The 20,385-nt window shown below is 61.1% G+C and overlaps 1 protein-coding gene across 17 annotated transcripts; it reads left to right on the plus strand.

Annotated features, from left to right (window-relative positions):
• Positions 1–40: 40 nt before the first annotated feature.
• On the plus strand, positions 41–18,867 carry ABCA7 (ATP binding cassette subfamily A member 7). 17 transcript variants are annotated; one of them, XM_049876092.1, is made up of 47 exons: positions 41–1,003; positions 2,012–2,084; positions 2,172–2,222; positions 2,493–2,634; positions 2,719–2,819; positions 2,931–3,019; positions 3,325–3,396; positions 3,499–3,796; positions 3,879–4,018; positions 4,225–4,341; positions 4,560–4,727; positions 5,082–5,311; positions 5,697–5,873; positions 6,094–6,520; positions 6,630–6,851; positions 6,930–7,131; positions 7,508–7,618; positions 7,939–8,110; positions 8,395–8,526; positions 8,618–8,757; positions 9,046–9,183; positions 9,381–9,565; positions 9,649–9,712; positions 10,029–10,231; positions 10,492–10,540; positions 10,753–10,857; positions 10,933–11,087; positions 11,315–11,439; positions 11,523–11,621; positions 11,787–12,074; positions 12,495–12,527; positions 12,723–12,897; positions 12,998–13,167; positions 13,569–13,746; positions 13,972–14,087; positions 14,476–14,620; positions 14,707–14,830; positions 15,214–15,343; positions 15,420–15,540; positions 15,624–15,686; positions 16,626–16,732; positions 16,872–17,013; positions 17,164–17,298; positions 17,367–17,470; positions 17,770–17,862; positions 18,274–18,514; positions 18,607–18,867. In XM_049876092.1, the coding sequence occupies exons 1-47, from the start codon at positions 548–550 to the stop codon at positions 18,766–18,768; spliced, it is 7,170 nt and encodes a 2,389-aa protein (XP_049732049.1). In that variant the 5' UTR covers positions 41–547; the 3' UTR covers positions 18,769–18,867. The 17 variants fall into 17 exon arrangements, 16 of the variants coding, with proteins under 16 accessions (XP_049732049.1, XP_049732050.1, XP_049732051.1 ...); XM_049876093.1 differs by having other exon boundaries at positions 14,710–14,830; XM_049876094.1 differs by having other exon boundaries at positions 13,638–13,746.
• The last annotated feature ends 1,518 nt before the right edge of the window (positions 18,868–20,385 follow it).

Consider the following 20,385-nt stretch of genomic DNA (forward strand, 5'->3'; position numbering starts at 1 on the left):
TAAAAACCTCTGTTTTTAGGAAAAGAAGGTGGCTGGGAGAGTTGGGGTTGAATGAAGAAGGTGGGCTGGGAGACGGAGGGTGTCTGGTGCGGATGCTTTCTGGGGCCCTTGGGGGTCTGGGGAGCAAGGGGGACATACCCGAGTCAGTCCTCATGGCCCTTTTGAGAGAAGGAAGCTGAGGCCCAAGGCCACAGGCGAGTCCTGGTGGGATGAATGATTCGAGGTGCCAGAGGGAGGGTAAGAAGGGGGCCTCCTAGACATCCCTCAATGGTTAGAGAATGTGGGACCCTCAACCCCACACCCAGTGCCCTCTCTAGCAAACTTCCATTCATCCTAAAAGCCTCACCACGAAGCTCCCCACATCCTCTTCCCTGGCACCTTCTGAGCTCTAGATCCCATCCTCACAGTGAGCTTGGGAAATAGACCCATTTTCCAGAATGAGGAAGCAGATCCTGGGGTTTTCCTCAAAATCAGGTGATCCTTAGGACCCAGGACCCCATCTTAGAGTGATGACCCCTGCAGGGATCAAGGAATGTTTATGGAATGAATGGATGAGGAAGGAATGTTTCTCATCGAACTCCCCAGGGTCAGATGGGGGAGTGGGCAACAGGGGGCCTCCTGCAATGGGGAGTTGCAGTATTGCAGATGGCTGTGCATCGTAGGAGGACAGCTCCGCTCCCTGGGCTGGGCCCTGGCCGGTCTGTGTGTCCGAAGGCTGGCCCTTGGGTGCCTTGCCCGGCGCCGGGCTCCTCCCATGATGATGCAGCAAGAGGTGCGCGGCCCCTTTAAGACACCTGGCCTGGCCCCGCCTTCCGCATCGGCTCCCGCGGGGCTGGTCTGTGAGTGGCAGGGGAGGGGCCCAGTGGCCGCTGGAGGGGGCGGGGCCGGCACCTCAGCGGTACGCGGAGAGCGATGGGCTTCGGGGGCGCTGCGCCGTCTCGGGGCTCCTCTTAAAGGGCCGCGCTCCCCGGCCGCTGCCCTCCAGACCTGGGAGGCTGGAACGGTGAGAGGGCCCTGGAGAGGGAGGAAGGCCCGAGGCTCGAGGATGAGCGGGCGGGGGTGTGGGAAGCAGGTTCCTGGGAATTAGAGGGGGAGGGCGCAGCCCAGCCCCTCACCCACCCTTCACCCCCTTCTGTCAGTGCTGGGAAAGTCCACTGCTCCTCAACGGGGAGGCTGGGCAGCAAGGTCACTGGAGACCGCCTTTGCCAACATACACCTGCCGCCTCTTCCACGCTTAGAACCCCGCCATCCCCCTGCCCCCATTTTACAAATGGGGAAACTGAGGCTGCTGCTCAGATCCTAAATCCCGCGTGATGTAAAGTAAGAGCCCTGGAGTGAGGCTCGGGGGTCCAGGGTCCTAGTTCCTATCTCTATGGCCTGAGTCGGGGACCTTTGGCAACTCCCTGCCCTTCCAGCAGCCTCAGTTTCCCCGTCTGTACAAGGTAGGCCAGGCTAGACTTCCAAGCCCAGCTGGTCCCAGAGGCCTCCATAGCTGCCTTTTCCTCGAGCTCCTGAGCAATAAATAATACACGAGGGGTGGGACAGACCCTGCCTGTCCCCCTGGTGCTTCCTGGGCTTCAGTTGCCACTTCTGTAAAATGGGGTGATAATCTAGCACTTCCACCCAGGTGGGCTCAGCACATTTTATTCGTTGCTGTTTTCATTAGGCACGAGTGGTGTAGCGGGAAGGGGAGGGAGGGGACTGGGAGCCAGGGAGACCTGGGAAGGGCCCCTAGGTGGGGTTTGGGTGGGGCCTGGTGATAAAAGAGTTAAACCGAGTCTCCGCCCCCTGAGCGTTTAGGGGTAGGGCCTTCCAGACCCCAGCCACCACGTAGTGCAGAGTCCCTTATAGCGCGCCAACTGTTTGCCCCGCCCTAAGTAGAGCCTCCTAGGACTCCACCCTTTGAGATAGAGGGATGAGGACCAGAGAAGGGCGGGGAGATTCCCGTGGCCACACAGTATGTCCTCGGCCTGACGGGTGTCTTGACCCTTTTACCCTGTCGCCCGTCTAGTCCCACCATGGCCTTCGGGACGCAGCTGAGGCTGCTGCTTTGGAAGAATTTCACCTATCGCCGGAGACAGCCGGTAGCCTGGCAGCGGTGGGACAGGGTGGGGAGGGCCAGGCGCCCTCCACTGCCCCCGACTAGCCCTCCATTTGCACTGTCCCCCCAGATCCAGCTCCTCGTCGAGTTGCTGTGGCCCCTCTTTCTCTTCTTCATCCTGGTAGCTATCCGCCACTACCACCCCCCATTCGAGCACCATGAGTGTAAGCCCCCCAGGGACCAGGCACTTTGTGGGGACAGGGGGAGGCCAATGGATCACCCGGCTCACAGAGACCCCCAGGGAGTAGCCTGGAGCACACCCTGGGCACCCAATAAATGATTCTGGGAATGAGCGCTCTGTCGCTAGAGACATGCAATCTGTGGGGTTGATCAAAATGGTGGGGCTCAGGCAAAGGGAGCAAGGCCTCCAACGCAGGACATCTCCCCACAGGCCACTTCCCTAACAAGCCGCTGCCATCGGCAGGCACAGTGCCCTGGCTCCAGGGCCTTATCTGTAACATGAACAATACCTGCTTGGCACAGCCTACACCCGCTGAGGAGCCCGGGGTCCTGAGCAACTTCAACAACTCCCTGTGAGCACCAGGCACGCGTGGGTGCAGGCTTGGGGGTGGCAGTGCCCGTCCAAGCTCCTGGCTCCACCCTGTCTCTGTCCCCAGGGTCTCCCAGCTCCTGGCTGTCCTGGGGGGCCCCAGTGCCCACAGGACACTGGCCAGCCTGGAGAAGCTGATGCCCATGCTGAGGGTGGCACGCAGGAGAGGTGAGGAGGCGCTGAGCCTCAACTTGCCCAGCTGTGAAATGGGCACGGGGTGGAGGGGCATCTCAGGCCAAGCTTTGCTTAACCCTGTGTTCCCGCGTGTTCTGCCCCCAGCTGGGACTCAACAGAGCAACCAGCCACAGGAGGGACCGTCAACCCTGGCCATGCTGGCCACTGAGCTGCTAGGGACCCTGCTGCCAGAGGTGAGGTGGGGCGGGGCAGGCCCAGGGAGTCCCAGCACTGCCCTGTCCTGGGCCAGCTTCTCCCCTCTCCCAGCCTCTGCCTCCAACCTCCAGCTCTGTCCCTGGAGTGCTCTTCCTTGTCCTGTTTGTGCCCATCAGGTGTGGCTAGAGTGGTGGTGAGCACTGACATCCACTAGACCTTGGACAAGCCCCTCTCAGAGCCTGTTTCCTGCTCTGTAAAATGGGGACCACCTGGGAACTTAGCAGAGTGTTTGACCCCGAGCAGGCACTCCGTCAAGGTCATTGTCACTAGTTTCTCTCCACAGGACTCTGTGCTGGGCCAAGCTCGGGAGGCTGTGGACAGCTTTGTGGTGGCAGCCAGCAATCTGGCCCAGGAGGTCAGAGGCCCTGCCCATCATCGTCCCCAAGCAGGGAGCAATCAGGGCTGGCTGCCTGGAGGGGGAGGTGATAGGCATCCCACCATTCTCTTTGGGAATTAGGCAGAGATCCCTGGCCTGGTTAAAGCTTGGAGGAGGGACCGTGCTGGAGGAAGCGTTGCCACTCACCCTCTGGTGACCTTCCTCCAGCTACTGACGCTGCCCAGCCTGGCCGAGCTGCGAGTCCTGTTACAGAAACCCCAAGAGACCCGTAGCCCCCTGAAGGTGGTGTTAGCAGCACTGTGTGGTACCAGGGGGCCCAGTGGCCCAGGGGTACCCTCCCTCAACTGGTATGAGGACATCAACCTGAGGGAGTTCATGGGCCAAGAGCTGGCACCAGCCCTGGTGGATGGTGGCCTGAGTGAGTGACTGGCCTTGGGTTCCCCATTTGAGAAGTGGGGCAGTGGGCATAGGGGCCAGGTCTCATGATACCCCTGCTCCAGGCCCCACCTGTGCTGAGCTGATGGGGGCCCTGGACACCCACCCACTCTCCCGCCTGCTTTGGAGGCTCCTAAAGCCACTGGTCCTCGGGAAACTGCTGTTCACGCCTGACACACCCTTCACCCGGCAGCTCATGGCCCAGGTGAGGGTTGCCCTGATGCTACTGCGTCAGGGTGAGGCCAGCAGGACGGACCCAGGGCTGGTGTGTCCAGGAGGCTTCTGGGAGGAGGGTCATGGGAACAGGGTTTTGAAGGCAAAATAGGAGTTCACCAGATTGCAGGCAGAGGGGGACCAGCACGTGCAAAGGCTCAGAGGCAAATATTGATCTTGTGTCCTGCCTCCATGCAGGTGAACCAGACCTTCGAGCAGCTGGCTGTGCTGAGGGACATCCAAGAGGTGTGGGAGGTGCTGGGACCCCAAATTTTCAACTTCATGAATGACAGTGCCAACATGGCCATGCTGCAGGTGGGGCCCAGGATGGAGGCTTGCTCCACATTCGTTCACCACCCCCCAGGCACATATGCCTTCTGAAGGATTTGGGCAAAGGACAGGGAAGGGTCTTCCAGGCAAGGGGCAGGCCTGGCAAAGCTGTGAGATAGGGATGCAGGGTCTGTGGATGGGGAGAGGGGTGACAGGGCCGTGAAGGCCCAGTGCAGACAGACCCCACCTTTGCCACCCACCAGGGACTCCTGCAGCTGCAGGACAAAGGGAAGAGTCAGCCAGGACCCCGAGGCCAGGAGCTGACCGAGGCCCTCCGCAACTTCCTGGATCCCAGCAGGGGTGGCTACAGCTGGCGGGAGGCCCACACGGATGTAGGGCGCCTGGTGGGCACGCTGGGCCGTGTGATGGAGGTGAGGGGCTTACCGATCAGAGATCTGCGTCTGAGAGGGGGGGCCCAACGCAGTGATCTGAGGGGGAAGTGGGCCCTGTCCTGGGGCGAGCCTGAGGGGCAGATGGCCTGCTCTGTGGGGGTCTGAGGCGGGTGGTCTCCAGGCCTGGAGCACTTTGAGGGGGAAGATTATCACTCTGTGGATCCTGAAAGGGGGGCATCTCACCTTACCGAGGTCTGAGCGGGCAGCCGCCCTCCTCAGACCTCGGGGGAGGGGTTCTGAGCGCGAGGACAGCCCAGCCTGAGGTCCAGGGGGAGGACTCAGTGGGCCTGAGAGGGGCGGTGTCTTAGGCCCACTTCCTGCCCCCTCCCCAAGTGCGTGTCACTGGACAAGCTGGAGGCAATGCCCTCGGAGGCGGCGCTCGTGGCGAGGGCCCTGCAGCTGCTGGCCGAGCGCCGCTTCTGGGCGGGCTTTGTCTTCCTGGGGCCCGAGGGCCCCCTGGACTCCACGGAACCCCCAGCCCCGGACTCTGGTTCCCACCACCTGCGCGTCAAGATCCGCATGGACATCGACGACGTTATGAGGACCAATAAAATCAGGGCGAGGTGTGGGCGGGGCCGATGGTGGGCGGGGCCCAGGTGCATTCAGCCTATCCGAGGCTGCAATGGGTGGAGCCTGGTGGTGCACGCTCAAAGGCCTGGTGGGCGGAGCCGAGGCTCAGACCGGTTGGGGCCTGTGATAGGTAGAACCTAGGTTGCATACGGTAAATGAGCAAGTCTTGGTGGGCGGGGTCTGAAATAACGTGGGAATGAGCATAGGTTGAGGGCAGTAATGGGCGCTGCCAAGGGTGTGGTGGGCGGGGTCAGACGCCTAATTGGGCCCGTGGAGTGGGCGAAGCCAAGGTTGTTTGCAAGGCCAGGTGAGCCAGTTGCGAGTTCCTAGGCCCCTCTCCACAGCCCACCGCATCTGCCCCCTATGCCCCTCTCGCAGGTTTTGGGATCCCAGCCCGGCCGCTGACCCCTTGACCGACCTGCGCTACGTGTGGGGCGGCTTCGTGTACCTGCAGGACCTGGTGGAGCGCGCAGCCGTGCGGGTGCTCAGCGGTACCACTCCGCGTACGGGCCTCTATCTGCAGCAGATGCCTTACCCGTGCTTCGTGGACGACTTGTGAGCGCCCGCGCCCTCTCCCCCACCCAGTTCCCCCACCCACCAGATCAGGGTCTGAGGGGCCCAGAGGTCAGGGTCCTTAAGGGCGGCGCAGCTAGGCCCTGTGAGGCGGGTGGCTGACCTTTCCAAAAGCTTTAGGGCTTGGAGGGTCAAAAACACGGGTGCCCAGTCCCCAGCCCCCAAAAGTGGTTTAATTGCCTGGGTTTGCCACGCACTCCAGGCGAACCACTGGTTCAGAGGCCCCAGTCTTTGAACCTGAGTGGAAGCCGCTGGGATTCCCGAGAAGATCCCGAGGCCGAGTCAGGAATCTGAGGGTGAGAAGGGAGATGAAACTCCCTGGCGCAGGACCCAGGACGCAGACCGCCGTGCCATGTCGGTCGACTACACAGGGTCTCAGTCCCACCCTAGCCGCCTCTTGCCCCAGGTTCCTGCGCGTTCTGAGCCGGTCGCTGCCACTCTTCCTGACGCTGGCTTGGATCTACTCGGTGGCGCTGACGGTGAAGGCCGTGGTGCGCGAGAAGGAGACGCGGCTGCGGGACACGATGCTGGCCATGGGGCTCGGCCGCGCGGTGCTCTGGCTCGGCTGGTCCCTCACCTGTCTCGGACCCTTCCTTCTCAGCGCCGCGTTGCTAGTGCTGGTGCTTAAGGTGGGCGCACGCCTCCGCCCTCCAGGCTGTAGAACCGGCAATGCCTGCGCGCGCCGGAGGGTCACAGGCATAGGGCGCCCGGTCCCTGAGAGCCTCTTGGTCCCCGCAGCTCGGGGACATTCTCCCCTACAGCCACCCGGCCGTGGTCTTCCTGTTTCTGGCGACCTTCGCCGTGGCCACTGTGGTCCAGAGCTTCTTGCTGAGCGCCTTCTTCTCGCGCGCCAACTTGGCTGCAGCCTGTGGGGGCCTCGCCTACTTCGCGCTCTACCTGCCCTATGTGCTGTGTGTGGCGTGGCGGGACCGGCTGCCCGTGGCCGGCCGTGTGGCCGCGGTGAGAGCCGGCCGGGCCGGGTGGGGGGCACCCTGGGCCACACCCGCCCACTGACCCTCCCACCCGCCTCGCCCGCAGAGCCTGCTGTCGCCCGTGGCCTTCGGCTTCGGCTGCGAGAGCCTGGCACTGCTGGAGGAGCAAGGAGAGGGCGCGCAGTGGAACAACGTGGGCGCCGAGCCCGCTGCCGACGTCTTCAGCCTGGCCCAGGTCTCTGGCTTGCTGCTTTTCGATGCCGCGCTCTACGGCCTGGCCACGTGGTACCTGGAGGCCGTGTGCCCAGGTGGGTTGTAGGGGGCGGGGCTCTGCACCCGAGCGCACAGGCGCGCAGGAGGCTGGACTAAGGGGCTGGGCCTGGGGCCACTTGTTACCTGGAGGCCACCAGGCCAAGTCAGCTCACTTTGTGCCTGCGCACAAGAGGCTGTGTCTAGAGGCGGGGCTTCGGATGAGGCGCGGCTGAGGCCTTTTGGTACTTGGGGGCTGGGTACCTAGGTGAGAGGCCAGGGCTTCCTGATGTATGCGCACCGGTGGCTGCATTTGAGAGGCGGGCCAGCGTGGGTTTCCCAGACAGGTAGTACCTGGACGCCCTGATCTCAGGCGTGTGGCTGGAAGGAGGTGTGCTCTGGGGTGCAAGGGGTAACTGAGCACCGACCCCCCAGGCCAGTACGGGATCCCAGAACCATGGAACTTCCCCTTTCGGAGGAGCTACTGGTGTGGGCCCCCACCACCCAAGGACCCGGCCCCGATCTCCCCGACTCAGGATCAGGAGGGTGAGGCCCGACAAGCCTTAGCCCCTCCCCCATCTGAGCCTACTTAAAAAAAAAAAAAAAAACTAGGTCCCCAAAACCCTCAGGTTCCAACCCTCTGGACACCCCCAGTCCCCTGGGATTCACTGTAACTCTTAAATGCATCACCCACTACAGAGGCCAACTGTTACCACTTCTCAATTCTCATGGACACCCCCCAGGGTCTTTGCAGCCCCTGCCCCTCCCGAGGCATTGGGAGACCTCCCCTCCCCAGTCTCCCCATAGTCACCGCGCAGCCCCTGGCCCCCAAGCTGAGTCCACCCTCCGTCTGTCCCCGCCCGCAGTGCTGGTGGAAGAGGAACCGCCTGGCCTGCGTCCTGGTGTCTCAGTGCGGGCCCTGAAGAAGCACTTCCCTGGCAGTCCCCAACCGGCCCTGCACGGGCTCAGCTTGGACTTCTACCAGGGTCACATCACCGCCTTGCTGGGCCACAACGGGGCCGGCAAGACCACCATGTTGTGAGCCGCCGGCCCTCCCCTGTCCCCCCTCCCCCCCCAGCTTCCCTGTCTGTTGAACTGGAAGGCACCAGCGGTGGGACAGGTGTAAATTGGGGGCGGGACATCTAGTTCACTCCAGGTACACAGTGGGCAGGTGATGAGTGTTTTCTCTGATCCTCAGTTTCCCTCACCTGTAAAATGGGGACATAACAACCAATTGGGCCAGGCATACAGTAGGTGCTCTATAAGTGTGGGTACCCCTTCTTTCTGGGTCTTGGTTTCCCCTGAGACCCCTACCTCCCCAGCTCCATCCTGAGTGGCCTCTTCCCGCCCAGCGGCGGCTCTGCCTTCATTCTGGGCCAGGATGTCCAGTATCACATGGCAGCCATCCGGCCCCACCTGGGAGTCTGCCCCCAGTACAACGTGCTGTTTGACCTGTGCGTCTTGGCGGGGGCGGGGTGCAGGGGCAGGGCGTCCTCCGAGCCTCCACCCCCCAGGCACCCACTCTGTGTTGGCTCCTGATCCCAGGCTCACCGTGGACGAGCATGTCTGGTTCTACGGGCGAATGAAGGGGCTCAGTGCTTCTGCTGTGGGGCCCGAGCAGGATCGGCTGCTGGGGGACGTGGGGCTCATCCCGAAGCGCTGGACACAGACGCGTCACCTCTCTGGTGAGCCTGGCCCGTGGAGACTGCCTCCAGGTTGGGGGAGGGGGGCTGGCTGAGGTTTTATCCCAAGGGAACTCGGGGAACCAGACTGTCAGGTCTGGGGGACCCAGGAGAAGCCAAGCACTGAAGTCCCTGAAGTCTCGGCATATGGAAAGGGGGAGGCAGCCCTGGGGTACTGCTAAGACTCTGCCCCCTGTTCCCACCCAGGGCTGGTGTTCTGCTAAGACCCCACCCCCTGCCCCCACCCAGGCCTGGGGTCCTGCTAAGATTCCACCACCTGTCCCTGCTCAGGTGGGATGCAGAGGAAGCTCTCAGTGGCCATTGCCTTTGTGGGGGGCTCTCATGTCGTTATCCTGGACGAACCCACGGCTGGAGTGGACCCTGCTTCCCGCCGCAACATTTGGGAACTGCTGCTCAAATACCGCAAAGGTAAGGAAAGGGCAGCTGAGGTTTCCCTGGATTCTGCTTGAGGGGTCAAAAGGTTTCCAGGGAGGAATTCCTGGGGCTGGAGTTTTGAGGGATGAGTAGGAGTTTGCTGTGTGGGGCAGGCAATCTCTGTCAGAGACCACAACTTGGGCAAAGGCCAGGCAGCCTGAGGGCCCATGCGGTTGGGTCTCTGTGCCCAGGGCGAACACTGATCCTTTCCACCCACCACCTGGATGAGGCGGAGCTGCTGGGAGACCGCGTGGCTGTGGTGACAGGCGGCCGCTTGTGCTGCTGTGGCTCCCCGCTTTTCTTGCGTCGTCACCTGGGCTCTGGCTACTACCTGACGCTGGTTAAGGGTACCCCACCACTGATTACTAGCATGAAGGTGAGGGCTGAAGCTGACCCCCGACCCCCAAGACTCTGCCCAGCCCTGGGAAGACATGCCAGCTGAAGTCCCTCTGCCTGTAGGGTGATGCTGACTTGAAGCATGGTGTGGACGCTGGGCAGGAAGGAGAGCAGGGCAGAGTGACTGGTGAGGGCTGGGGCAGAAAACCGAGAAGGGACGGGACGGTGGGTGGTGGTACTCAGACTAGACACCTGACCCCTAGGCTGAGCCTGATGCTCATGACCCTGACCCTGAGTTGAACCCAAACTCTAATCCCTTCCTATAACCTAACCTGGACTGAGTTCACATGCAAACCCACCCCTGACCCTGCTGGATTCCAGCTCTGACCCCAGATTGAGCCCAGGCCACTCATGGGTCACCTGAGCCCCCTTCCTTGGGAGATGGGGATGGGGGGCTAGGGTCTCTGACATGAAGGGCCCTGACGCAGCCCCCGCCTGCCCAGATGCAGCCCAGCTGCTGGCCCTGGTGCAGTGCCAGGTGCCCGGTGCACGGCTCGTGGAGGAGCTGCCGTGTGAGCTGGTGCTGGCCCTGCCCTACGGGGGTGCCCTGGATGGAAGCTTCGCCAAGCTCTTTCACGAGCTGGACAGACGGCTGGGGGAGCTCGGGCTCAGCAGCTACGGGATCTCAGACACCAGCCTCGAGGAGGTGCAGGGGCAGGGGAGTGGTTTAACTCATTGTGCAGTCAGGCTGCCTGGAGGAGGTGAGGTGATGCTTTCGGGGATGAATAGGAGTTTGCGTATTGATGGCAAGAACCGTCTGTGGAGGAGGCAGTCCCTGCACAAGGAAGGAAGGCTGGGGGGCCCCTGGGGACCCACAGTGTGTATGAGGGATGGGCAGCCCTCCAGCCCCCCAGTTCTCCTCCTGTGGGTCCTCAAGCTCTGAACACCCCTGCCTTGTCTCCCCAGATCTTCCTGAAGGTGGTACAGCACTGTGGTGTGGACACAGACCCAGAGGGTACGGCCACTGGTCTCTGACCTGTCCCCTGACCCTGGTCCAGAGATGGAGCTGACCTGACCTTAGGCCAAGTCCTGTTCACCAACCAAGTCTAGCCCAAGGCATAGCCCTGACCCCCATTCCTGACCTCTGACCCCAACCCTGGGCTCAACAGCCACCCGTGACCCAGCCCTAGGCTCAACACTGACCTGTGACCCCTGACCATCCCACAGATGATAGCCATGGGCGGTCCCTGGGCATGGGCTCTTCTGCCCCAGTCACAACCACAAGGCTCATGATGCTGCCTGAGGAGCCAGCCCTGGAGAATGGGGAGCCAGGTGAGTCTCCCACTATGGCCCTCTGTCCTCTTCCAGTCATCCACAGTGTGAGCACTGACCCTCCTGTCCCCACAGCTGGACTGGTCCCAGAGACGCAGGCCCTGCAGGGCTCTGGCCTGGAAGCTGCAGGCCGGGTAGAGGGCTGGGTGCTGACCCGCCAGCAGCTGTGGGCCCTGCTTCTAAAGCGCTTTCTGCTGGCCCACCGCTGTCGCCGAGGCCTGTTCGCACAGGTAAGGGGGCCAGGCACTAGGCAGGGTGCATAGGGGACCCAGGTGCCTGTTCTCTCTGCTAGCCAACTACTTGGTGGCCTAATTCAACTACTTGTTCATTTATGTTCCACTATGAACACATCTATTGAGGGCACTAAGGAGCCACAGCTGGTTCTGGAGTGGGAGGAAGGAGGATGTGGGAAAGCCTGGAGGACAGACAAGGCAGCTACTGACAGGCTGGCTCCTAGATCGTGCTGCCCGCCCTCTTCGTGGGCCTGGCGCTGGTGTTCAGCCTCATGGTACCACCTTTCGGACACTACCCAGCACTGCAGCTCAGTCCAGCCATGTATGGGGTCCAAGTGTCCTTCTTCAGGTGAGTGTGGGAGGAAGGGGGGTAGTGTGGGGGGGCCAGGGCCTGTGGGCACAGCTCTGACCTTGCATCCCTCACACACATAGCAAGGATGCCCCAGGGGGTCCCAAAAGTGCCCACCTGCTTGAGGCACTGCTGGCGGAGGCAGGGCTGGAGGAGCAATACCTGCAGAACATCTCCGACAGGTGAGGACCCACCACCTGGACCTTGCCTCTCTCTGGCCTCAGTTTCCCCATCTGAGCTCTGGCTAGTGGACGTCAGTGGATGCCCAGAACACCCTCCATGCTTGCTGAGGACCTGGGTGCCCCTGGAAGCCTGGTTGCCCACAGTCCTGCCCCCACTCCCTGCAGGGTGCCCGAGTGCACGCCGCTCCCTGCCTGCCTGTTCTTGGTGCCTGAGGTGCCAGAGGACGTGGCTGAGGTCTTGGCCAGGGGCAACTGGACCCCCGAGTCTCCGTCTCCACCTTGCCAGTGCAGCCAACCTGGCGCCCGCCGCCTACTACCCGTTTGCCCAGCCGCAGCCGGTGGCCCCCCGCCACCCCAGGTGCTGACGGGCTCGGGTGAGGTGGTGCAGAACCTGACAGGCCGGAACCTCTCTGACTTCCTGGTCAAGACCTACCCACGTCTGGTGCGCCAGGGGTGAGCTGTCGGGACTGGCTGCAGCTGGGGGACCTTGGTTTGGGAAGTGGGCTGGTCAGGGGACCCCAGCCTAGAGCTGTAGGCTGGGACCTTCCCAGGGCCCTCCCCCCCGCCACCAGATTTCTCTTTGTTTGAATGTTTCACTCCTCTTAATTCTGTCTCTGCCTGCATCTCTGTCATTCTGTCTCTCCTTTCTGTCTCTGTCCCCTTCTCTGTCTTTCTTCTTTGTCTCTCCCCATCTCCCTGTCTCTGTCTCCCTTGTCTCTTTTTCCTCATCTATCTCCCCATCTCTGTCTCTCCCCTTGTCTGTGTCTCTCCACATCTTTGCCTCTCCCCCATCTCTTCCCTGTTTCTTCCCCGTCTCTCCCCCATCTCTGCCCCATCTCCATCTCTCTGTGTCTATGTCTGTTTCTCCCATAGCCTGAAGACAAAGAAATGGGTGAATGAGGTCAGGTGAGAATGGAACTGACTTGGCGGTTCCCTGCCCTGGGTTCCAGTCCCACCACCCCCTCCCTGCCTCCTGAGGGGGCCCTCCATACCCCACCCTCCCGGGCCCTCAGCTGGCCTCTCCCTGCCTCCTGGGGGGGCCCACGACACCCCATCCTCCTGGGCCCTTAGCTGCCCCTCGCTGCCTTCACTGCCACACAGGTATGGGGGCTTCTCTCTGGGGGGCCGTGATCCAGGCCTGCCTTCAGAGCAGGATGTGGGCCGCTTGGTAGAGAAGCTATGGGCTCTGCTGAACGCCCCACCTGGGAGGGCCCTGGACCGCGTCCTGAACCTCACAGCCTGCGCTCTTGGCCTAGGTGCTCAGGATAGCCTCAAGGTGGGAGCTGGGGGTGGTGGGCAGTGGGCAGGGGGACAGACCCAACCCTCCATCCTGACCCCCAGCCATGACCCCAGGCCTTGCCCTGTCCCTGCCCCAGGTCTGGTTCAACAACAAGGGCTGGCATGCCATGGTGGCCTTTGTCAACCGAGCCAACAACGCACTCCTACATGCCCACCTGCCCGCAGGCCCCACCCACCGCACCCACAGCATCACCACGCTTAACCACCCCCTGAACCTCACCAGGGAGCAGCTGTCTGAGGCCGCACTGTGAGTCTTCCACCCCATGTACTCTCCGCCACCTGGGTCTCTGCTGTCTTGGGTGGTGAGAGCTAGATTCTCATTTTTGCCACACCCTCACCATGGAAACGGGGAACAGGGACTGCTCCTCACTATTTCTGGCCAGGCCAACAGAGCATCGTCAGCCTCAACAAGCTCCAGGCTCGCCTACAGCCCACACACCTTTGTCCCACCAACCTTTATCGTAACAGACCTGGACAACCTCTCCCTGCCAAATGACACAGCCACTCTCCTCCCTAAACTGCCTGTGCCATCTCCCCCACCAGTAACTGGCCTTGTAGACCTTTGTCTTGTCCGTGACATGCACGGTTCATCTCTGAGCAGCTCAAGTGCCCTCCTCCCTCCAAAAGACCTTGTACCTTTGCCCCCAGGATGGCTTCCTCAGTGGATGTCCTCGTCTCCATCTGTGTGGTCTTCGCCATGTCCTTTGTCCCTGCCAGCTTCACCCTTGTCCTCATTGAGGAACGTGTCACCGGAGCCAAACACCTGCAGCTTGTGGGGGGCCTGCCTGCCACCTTCTACTGGCTTGGCAACTTTCTCTGGGACATGGTGAGGGGCTGCCTGGAGGGGTGGGGGCCCAGCCACCATCTCTTCCAGCCCCTTCTGGGCAGAGGCTTATCCAGGATGGCCCAGGTTGGGGAAGGGTCTTGGGGATTATTGAAGACCTCATGTCTTCTTGTCCCAAGAGCAGGGAGACCAAGGTAGGGCACAGGGCTGAGGGTGGCTGTCCCTGCCCATACACACTGATATGAGTATGGGCCATCCTCAATGCAGTGTAACTACCTGGTGACGGCATGCATTGTGGTGCTCATCTTCCTGGCCTTCCAGCAGAAGGCATATGTGGCCCCTGCAAACCTGCCTGCCCTCATACTGCTGCTGCTACTGTATGGGTGAGACTCCCAGTTCCTGAAGGCCCATTCTCACTGCCCTTCTCTTCCTCCTCACCTAATGCTGTCGCGGGAGTATCTGGGGAGGGAATGTGGAGGTCTAGGGTGACCTCAAGTGTGGTCTGATTCAATGATGTGCTGAAGTGGCCTTAAAAGCTCATCCTGTTCTGGGTCACATTAACTGAGGCCTAAGGCACAGAAGTCACCAGGTGCTCCTTGGAAACTCTATGAGGCAGTTCTACTCTGTCCTATAGGATTGCTATGAGTTGGAATTGACTCGACAGCGATGGGTTTTTTTGAAGGCGCAGATGAGGGAAAATCTGTATTCCTCTTGAGGCTGCTCAGCCTTGTGTCTGAGCAGTTGCCCTGGTGGCTCCTGTTGCTCCCTCAGCTGGTCAATCACGCCACTCATGTACCCAGCCTCCTTCTTCTTCTCCGTGCCCAGCACGGCCTACGTGGTGCTCACCTGCATCAATCTCTTCATTGGCATCAATGGCAGCATGGCCACCTTTGTACTTGAGCTCTTCTCCGACCAGGTGGGGCACTGTGAGGCTGGGTCTCAGGTTGGTCAGGGCATTGGCCTTCACATCTGACCCACCTCCCTCTTCTTGTTCCTAATCAGAAGCTGCTGGAGGTGAGCCAAATCCTGAAACGGGTCTTTCTCATCTTCCCTCACTTCTGCCTGGGCCGAGGGCTCATTGACATGGTGCGGAACCAGGCCATGGCTGATGCCTTTGAGCGCCTGGGTGAGAACTTCCTGCCAGGTGGGGCCATGCCTTTAGGTAGCCACCATCCTTGGCAGTGGCACCTAAGAATCAATTTACAAAGTGGGGACAAACAGCAGCCCCCAGGAAAAGAACCATGTCTTAAGGAGTCCCAAGTTTGGGACAAGTTAAAGGTACATAGGGCAGTCATAAAAGCTAATTCCATCTTGGGTCACATCACTAGAGGCCTAAGACCCTAAATAAGGCAGATAATGATATCACAATTTTGTCTGGCAACTAAACCTCAGTTGAGTAGCCCATTCAATTCCTGGCCCTTTCCCTTAAGAATCTAGGGTGGTCTGAATGGGGAAGGGGCTGGAAACCAAGTCCCCCAGGGACCAAGTCCCTCCTCTCTGTGCCCACAGGAGACAGGCAGTTCCAATCGCCTCTGCGCTGGGAGGTGGTCGGCAAGAACCTCTTGGCCATGGCAGTGCAGGGGCCCCTCTTCTTCCTCTTCACACTCTTGCTACAACACCTCCACTACCTCCTTCCACAGTCAGTGGGGGGGCTGGGGGGAGGGGGGTAGTATCTGGGGGCCACGCTTTGGGCCAACTCTTATCTCTGTTCCCAGGCCCAAGCTGCAGCCTCTTCTGCCTCTGGGGGAGGAAGATGAGGATGTGGCCCATGAACGGGAGCGGGTGGTCCAAGGGGACACCCAGGGTGATGTGCTGGTGCTGAGGGACCTGACCAAAGTGGGTGTGGATAGGTGAGGGGCTGGTGGGGGGCTCCCACCAGCCCACCCACCTGTACTCAGGGACTTGCACTCCCTTCCCAGGTGTACCGCGGCCAGAGGATGCCGGCTGTTGACCGCCTGTGCCTGGGTATCCCCCCTGGTGAGGTAAGTCTGGGGTGCAGTGGGGTACAGAGGCAGTGAGCTGCTGCCCTACTGAATGCCCACAGCTCTTTATTGAGCACCTACTGTGCATATACAATTCCTTATCAAATACCTGCTGTGTGTGCCAACGAACCATCACTGAGCACCTGCTGCATGGTTACATTTTAGTCCCACTAAAGTTTGCAACAAGGTATTAGTAAGCTTTCTGCCAGTAAGCATTAATTAAGCACCTACTATGTGCCAGCATCTAGTGAGTACCAATCATGTGCCCTAAACCATTGTTGAGCCTTCCTATGTGGCAACAAACCTTTATTGAGCACACACTGGGCATACCAAAGCTGTATTGAATGCCACCGTTTCTTGAGCATTAACAGGCATTTTTTGAGCCCCTGCTGTATATGCATCTGTACCAGGCACTTGCTCATGGCATCTGGTTTGCACACATTTACTTTCAAGCACCTACTATGTGCACATTTATTTGCAATGTGCTGTTTATTGACCACTTACTAAGGGTCAGTCTACATTTATAAACACATGTTTTGTGTTAGCATAAATGGCAGTAACTCTTCACCAAGCACCTACTGTGTCCTGGCAAATCTCTCCGCCTTGGACTGCCTGTTCCAAACCTCTGAGTACTCACTAGGTACCATTGCTCCTTAGGTACCCACTGTGCACGGAAAACATTCGGGAGTCTCATGCCCTGATGTTTACTGAGCACCTGCTGTGTTTGACCTTTACGGGATACCTACTAAATTCCAGGGTTAATTAAACACATTTCATGTGCCCACAGTTGGTCCTCACTAAGTGACAGCTTTATGCTTCCCCACACACCTCAAGGGTCCCCCTTCTTTAAGCAGAAACTCAGAACCGCACCCCTTGTGGAATCGGAGGTGTAGGAACAAGGGGAGAGGCCTCTCTGAGGCAGTTTATGTCTCTCCGCAGTGCTTTGGGTTGCTGGGTGTGAACGGAGCAGGGAAAACATCCACGTTGCGCATGGTGACTGGGGACACGCTGCCCAGTGGGGGCGAGGCTGTGCTGGCGGGCCACAGGTGAGGGAGCTCCGGTGGGGGGCCTTGATACACTCCCTGCCACTCAACAACAAGAAGTGGGCCCTCAGACCCCTGTGTCCCCACACAGCATGGCCAGGGTCTAGCCAGTCCCTAAGTCCCCTGTCCCCTCACCCTTCAGAGTGGCCCAGGAATTGGCCACCGCGCGCCGCCACATGGGCTACTGCCCACAGTCTGATGCTGTCTTTGAACTGCTGACTGGCCACGAGCACCTGGAGCTGTTTGCACGTCTGCGTGGCATCCCAGAGGCCCAGGTAGCCCAGGTGAGTCAGGCAGTGCCTCCCGTTACCCCAGTCCTGCCACCCTCCCCCAGCTCCTACACCCCACTGCCCCTTCCACTTTCTGTCTTTACTCTGCTCCCCTCCGGAGAATCTGCCCCTTCTCTCCTTGACTCTCTCTGCCCTGCTCCACAGACTGCCCACCTAGGCCTGGCGCGCCTTGGGCTTCTGCGCTATTCTGATCGGCTGGCGGGCACCTACAGTGGCGGCAACAAGCGGAAGTTGGCAACAGCGGTGGCACTGGTTGGGGACCCAGCCATCGTCTTCCTGGTGCGTGGGGAGGTGTGGGGGCGGGCCTGGTACTGCGTGGGACCGGGCTTATGGTCCCTCCTTCCCAGGATGAGCCAACCACGGGCATGGACCCCCACGCTCGGCGCTTCCTTTGGAACAGCCTCCTGTCCGTAGTGCGGGAGGGCCGCTCTGTGGTGCTTACCTCGCACAGGTGGGCCCCATGCTGGTGCTGGTCCAAGCCCTGTGGGAGGGCTCAGGCCGGTCCGATGAAGCTGGCAGTGAGAAGTGGGCCAGGCCCCCTTGAGGCTGTTCAGAGCTGGGGGGCATGGGATGGGTGGTTCTGAAAGGGGGGCTGTTACTCAGCTGAGCCAGAGGTGACCCCAGAGCATGATACCAGGCACCGGAGTGTGGGGATTCAGTGGCGAGGGGCCGAACGTAGTCGGGAGAAGAGGGGTGGCCCTGGCAGGCTGGGTTCCAGGCCCTGCTGGACTCATGGCGTTCGTCTGGCAGTATGGAGGAGTGCGAGGCACTGTGCACGCGGCTGGCCATCATGACCAATGGGCGCTTCCGCTGCCTGGGCAGCCCGCAGTACCTCAAAGGCAGGTGAGTGGGCGGGGCCTCCAGACAGGTGTTGGGGCCGGACTAGGAGGGAAGAGGGGGATGTGGTGGGTGGGGCTAGAGGAGAGGCCCTAAGTGGGGCCAAGTGGACCCCAGGTTAGCTGGCTGTCTAGGCGAAGGGAGTGGGGGCAGGGCCTGATGAGTGAGCCCTAGGCTGTGGACAAGTTTGGAGGAGGGGTAGAGGTGGGGTCGGAAGTGGTGAGGGCCGGGCCCTGAGCAGAGGTGGAGGAAGGGAGGGTAAACTAGGGATGGGGCTATGCAAGAGGTGTGTGTTAGAGGGAGGGTGAGGACTAGCCAGGGACTGCACGGTGAATCCTGGAGTGGGGGAGTCAAGCCGGTGCAGGTGTAGGGACGGGCCCTGAGCAAGTCCAACAGCCCTGGCCTCACCTGCCCCAGGTTCGGGGCTGGCCACACACTGACTCTGCGGGTGCCTGCGGCACGGCCCAAGCCGGTGGCGGAGTTTGTGGCAGCGGCGTTCCCTGGCGCCGAGCTGCGGGAGGCACACGGTGGGCGCCTGCGCTTCCATCTTCCAGCAGATGGGGCCTGCACTCTGGCACGCATCTTTGGCGAGCTGACAGCACACGGTGCTGAGCACGGCGTGGAGGACTTCTCCGTGAGCCAGACCACCCTGGAGGAGGTGACCGCGGCCTGGGATGGGGGCTGGAGGCACCTAGCGCCAGGCCCGTGGGCTGACCATCCCTCCTGCCCCCTCTGGCGCCCACACGCCAGGTGTTCCTGTACTTTTCCAAGGACCAAGGGAAGGAGGAGGAGGAAGAGGACACTCTGCAGGAGGAGGCAGGAGTGGACATGGACCTTGTAAGAGGTCTGCAGTGCCCCAAACGCATCAGTGCGTTCCTGGAGGACCCCAGTGCTGCAGAGACTGTGCTCTGAGCCCCTTTACCCAGGGGCGGGACAGTACAGAAGGCCCGGAGGTGGGATCCAGGTTCCGGGAGGGGCTGCTGCCCTGGAGGAAATAAAGAGAGGACTGCTGGTGTAACTGTGTGCACGTGTGTTCTCACAGCAGGCGACATGCGTGTGTGCACCTGTGCACATGCTTGGGTGTGGGTCCTCTTGCACACTTAGTGTGTGCGTGGGTGGGATTGTGAGGCAGAGGTGCTGGTCAAGGTGCAGGTGTGAACTGACCAGGCCCCCGGCCAGGACTGGGTGTGTCTCCTGTGTAAATGGGCATTTAAGCAGAGCCTGGTCACAGCCCTGCGCCTGCGGGTGCCCATGTGGGCCTGGTGCCTTCGGGCAGCATCTGTAAGTGCCAGGGTCATGGAGGGGATGTGGCCAGGGCTCGGGAATGTCCCGCCGCTTGGGAGACTAGCGACTGAGCCCAGAACAGAGACCAGGGAGGAGCCCTCTGGCATCTGGCCACCCATCCCAGCCATCGGCAAAATGAGGGGGTGCTGAGCATCCTCAAGGGGCTACTGGGCTGGCTGTGCCATTGGACTTGGGCCTTGGGAGCCAGTCTGGGCATGGGACGCTGCGTTCTGCCTGCCTGTGCTCCCAAGATCCGCCTCTGCCACTGAGGGCAGTGATGAAGGTGGGGGGATTAGGGAGGGGAAAGGGGTTTCTGGGCTGGGGGTTGTTGTTGTTGTTAGGTGCCGTCGAGTCGGTTCCTGCCCAGTCCTGCGCCATCCTTACAATCGTTCTTATGCCTGAGCTCATCGTTGCAGCCACTGCATCAATCCACCTCGTTGAGGGTCTTCCTCTTTTCCGCTGACCCTGTACCCTGCCAAGCATGATGTCCTTCTCCAGGGACTGATCCCTGGGGGTGGGACTCCTTAAAGGGAGGGGCTCAGATTGGGGGGTCCAAGCGGAGGGAGGTGATGGCAGGTGGGAACGTCTACACAGGGTTGATGCTTCTCGGTCAGGAAGGTGGTGTGGTTATCAATACTTCTACACCTGCGTGCCGCGTGACTGCAGTCGGAGTGTGTGGCCCCAGCCCCAGCGAGCCCTGGAATTCGATGGAAGCTTTGGGTGGGCACTAGGCTGGGGATTCAGGGCAGGTGAGCTGGAAGGTGAAGCCCCGAGGTCAGCAGGAGGGGTCTCCAGGGGTGTGAGCCTGGATAGGTGTCATGTGGCTGTGACTCTGGGCTGCCGGCCCTGGCTGGGGTTTGACCGTGTCTAAGAGTTTGCCCCTGTAGGTAATGGAGTGCCGGTGTTTGTATACTAGCTGTCGTCTGGGTGTGTCCCAGTGAGGTCGGTACCCCTTGTCTGTGCTGCCTGTGTGCCCGCAGAGTGCCAGGCGGGGGCGCGCAGGCCGGCACCGGCGTCGGGGCCGACCTGGTGGAGGAGGACGCTGAGGGCGTGGCCGAGCTGGGGAGGGCCTGGGTGGGGCCGGGGCGGGGCCTGGGCCGGGTGGGTGGGGCCTGGCCCACCTTCGCGCCCACTCTGCGGAGGCGCAGGCTGAGGCCACAGAGGGAGGGTGGGGAGCAGGTCTTCGTCGCGGCCTCCGGAGGCCTTTTCCTGTGTGTGGGGGAGGGGGGGCACCAATAAGGGCTG

This window comes from Elephas maximus, chromosome 3 (assembly GCF_024166365.1).
Source record: "Elephas maximus indicus isolate mEleMax1 chromosome 3, mEleMax1 primary haplotype, whole genome shotgun sequence".
Taxonomy (NCBI): domain Eukaryota; kingdom Metazoa; phylum Chordata; class Mammalia; order Proboscidea; family Elephantidae; genus Elephas; species Elephas maximus.

Coding starts and splice junctions, on each gene's coding strand:
- ABCA7 (XM_049876092.1), top strand. CDS start 548: ATGGATGAGGAAGGAATGTTTCTCATCGAACTCCCCAGGGTCAGATGG. Junction 9,184..9,380: donor GCTGCTCAAATACCGCAAAG/GTAAGGAAAGGG, acceptor CTCTGTGCCCAG/GGCGAACACTGATCCTTTCC. Junction 13,168..13,568: donor CAGCTGTCTGAGGCCGCACT/GTGAGTCTTCCA, acceptor CTTTGCCCCCAG/GATGGCTTCCTCAGTGGATG.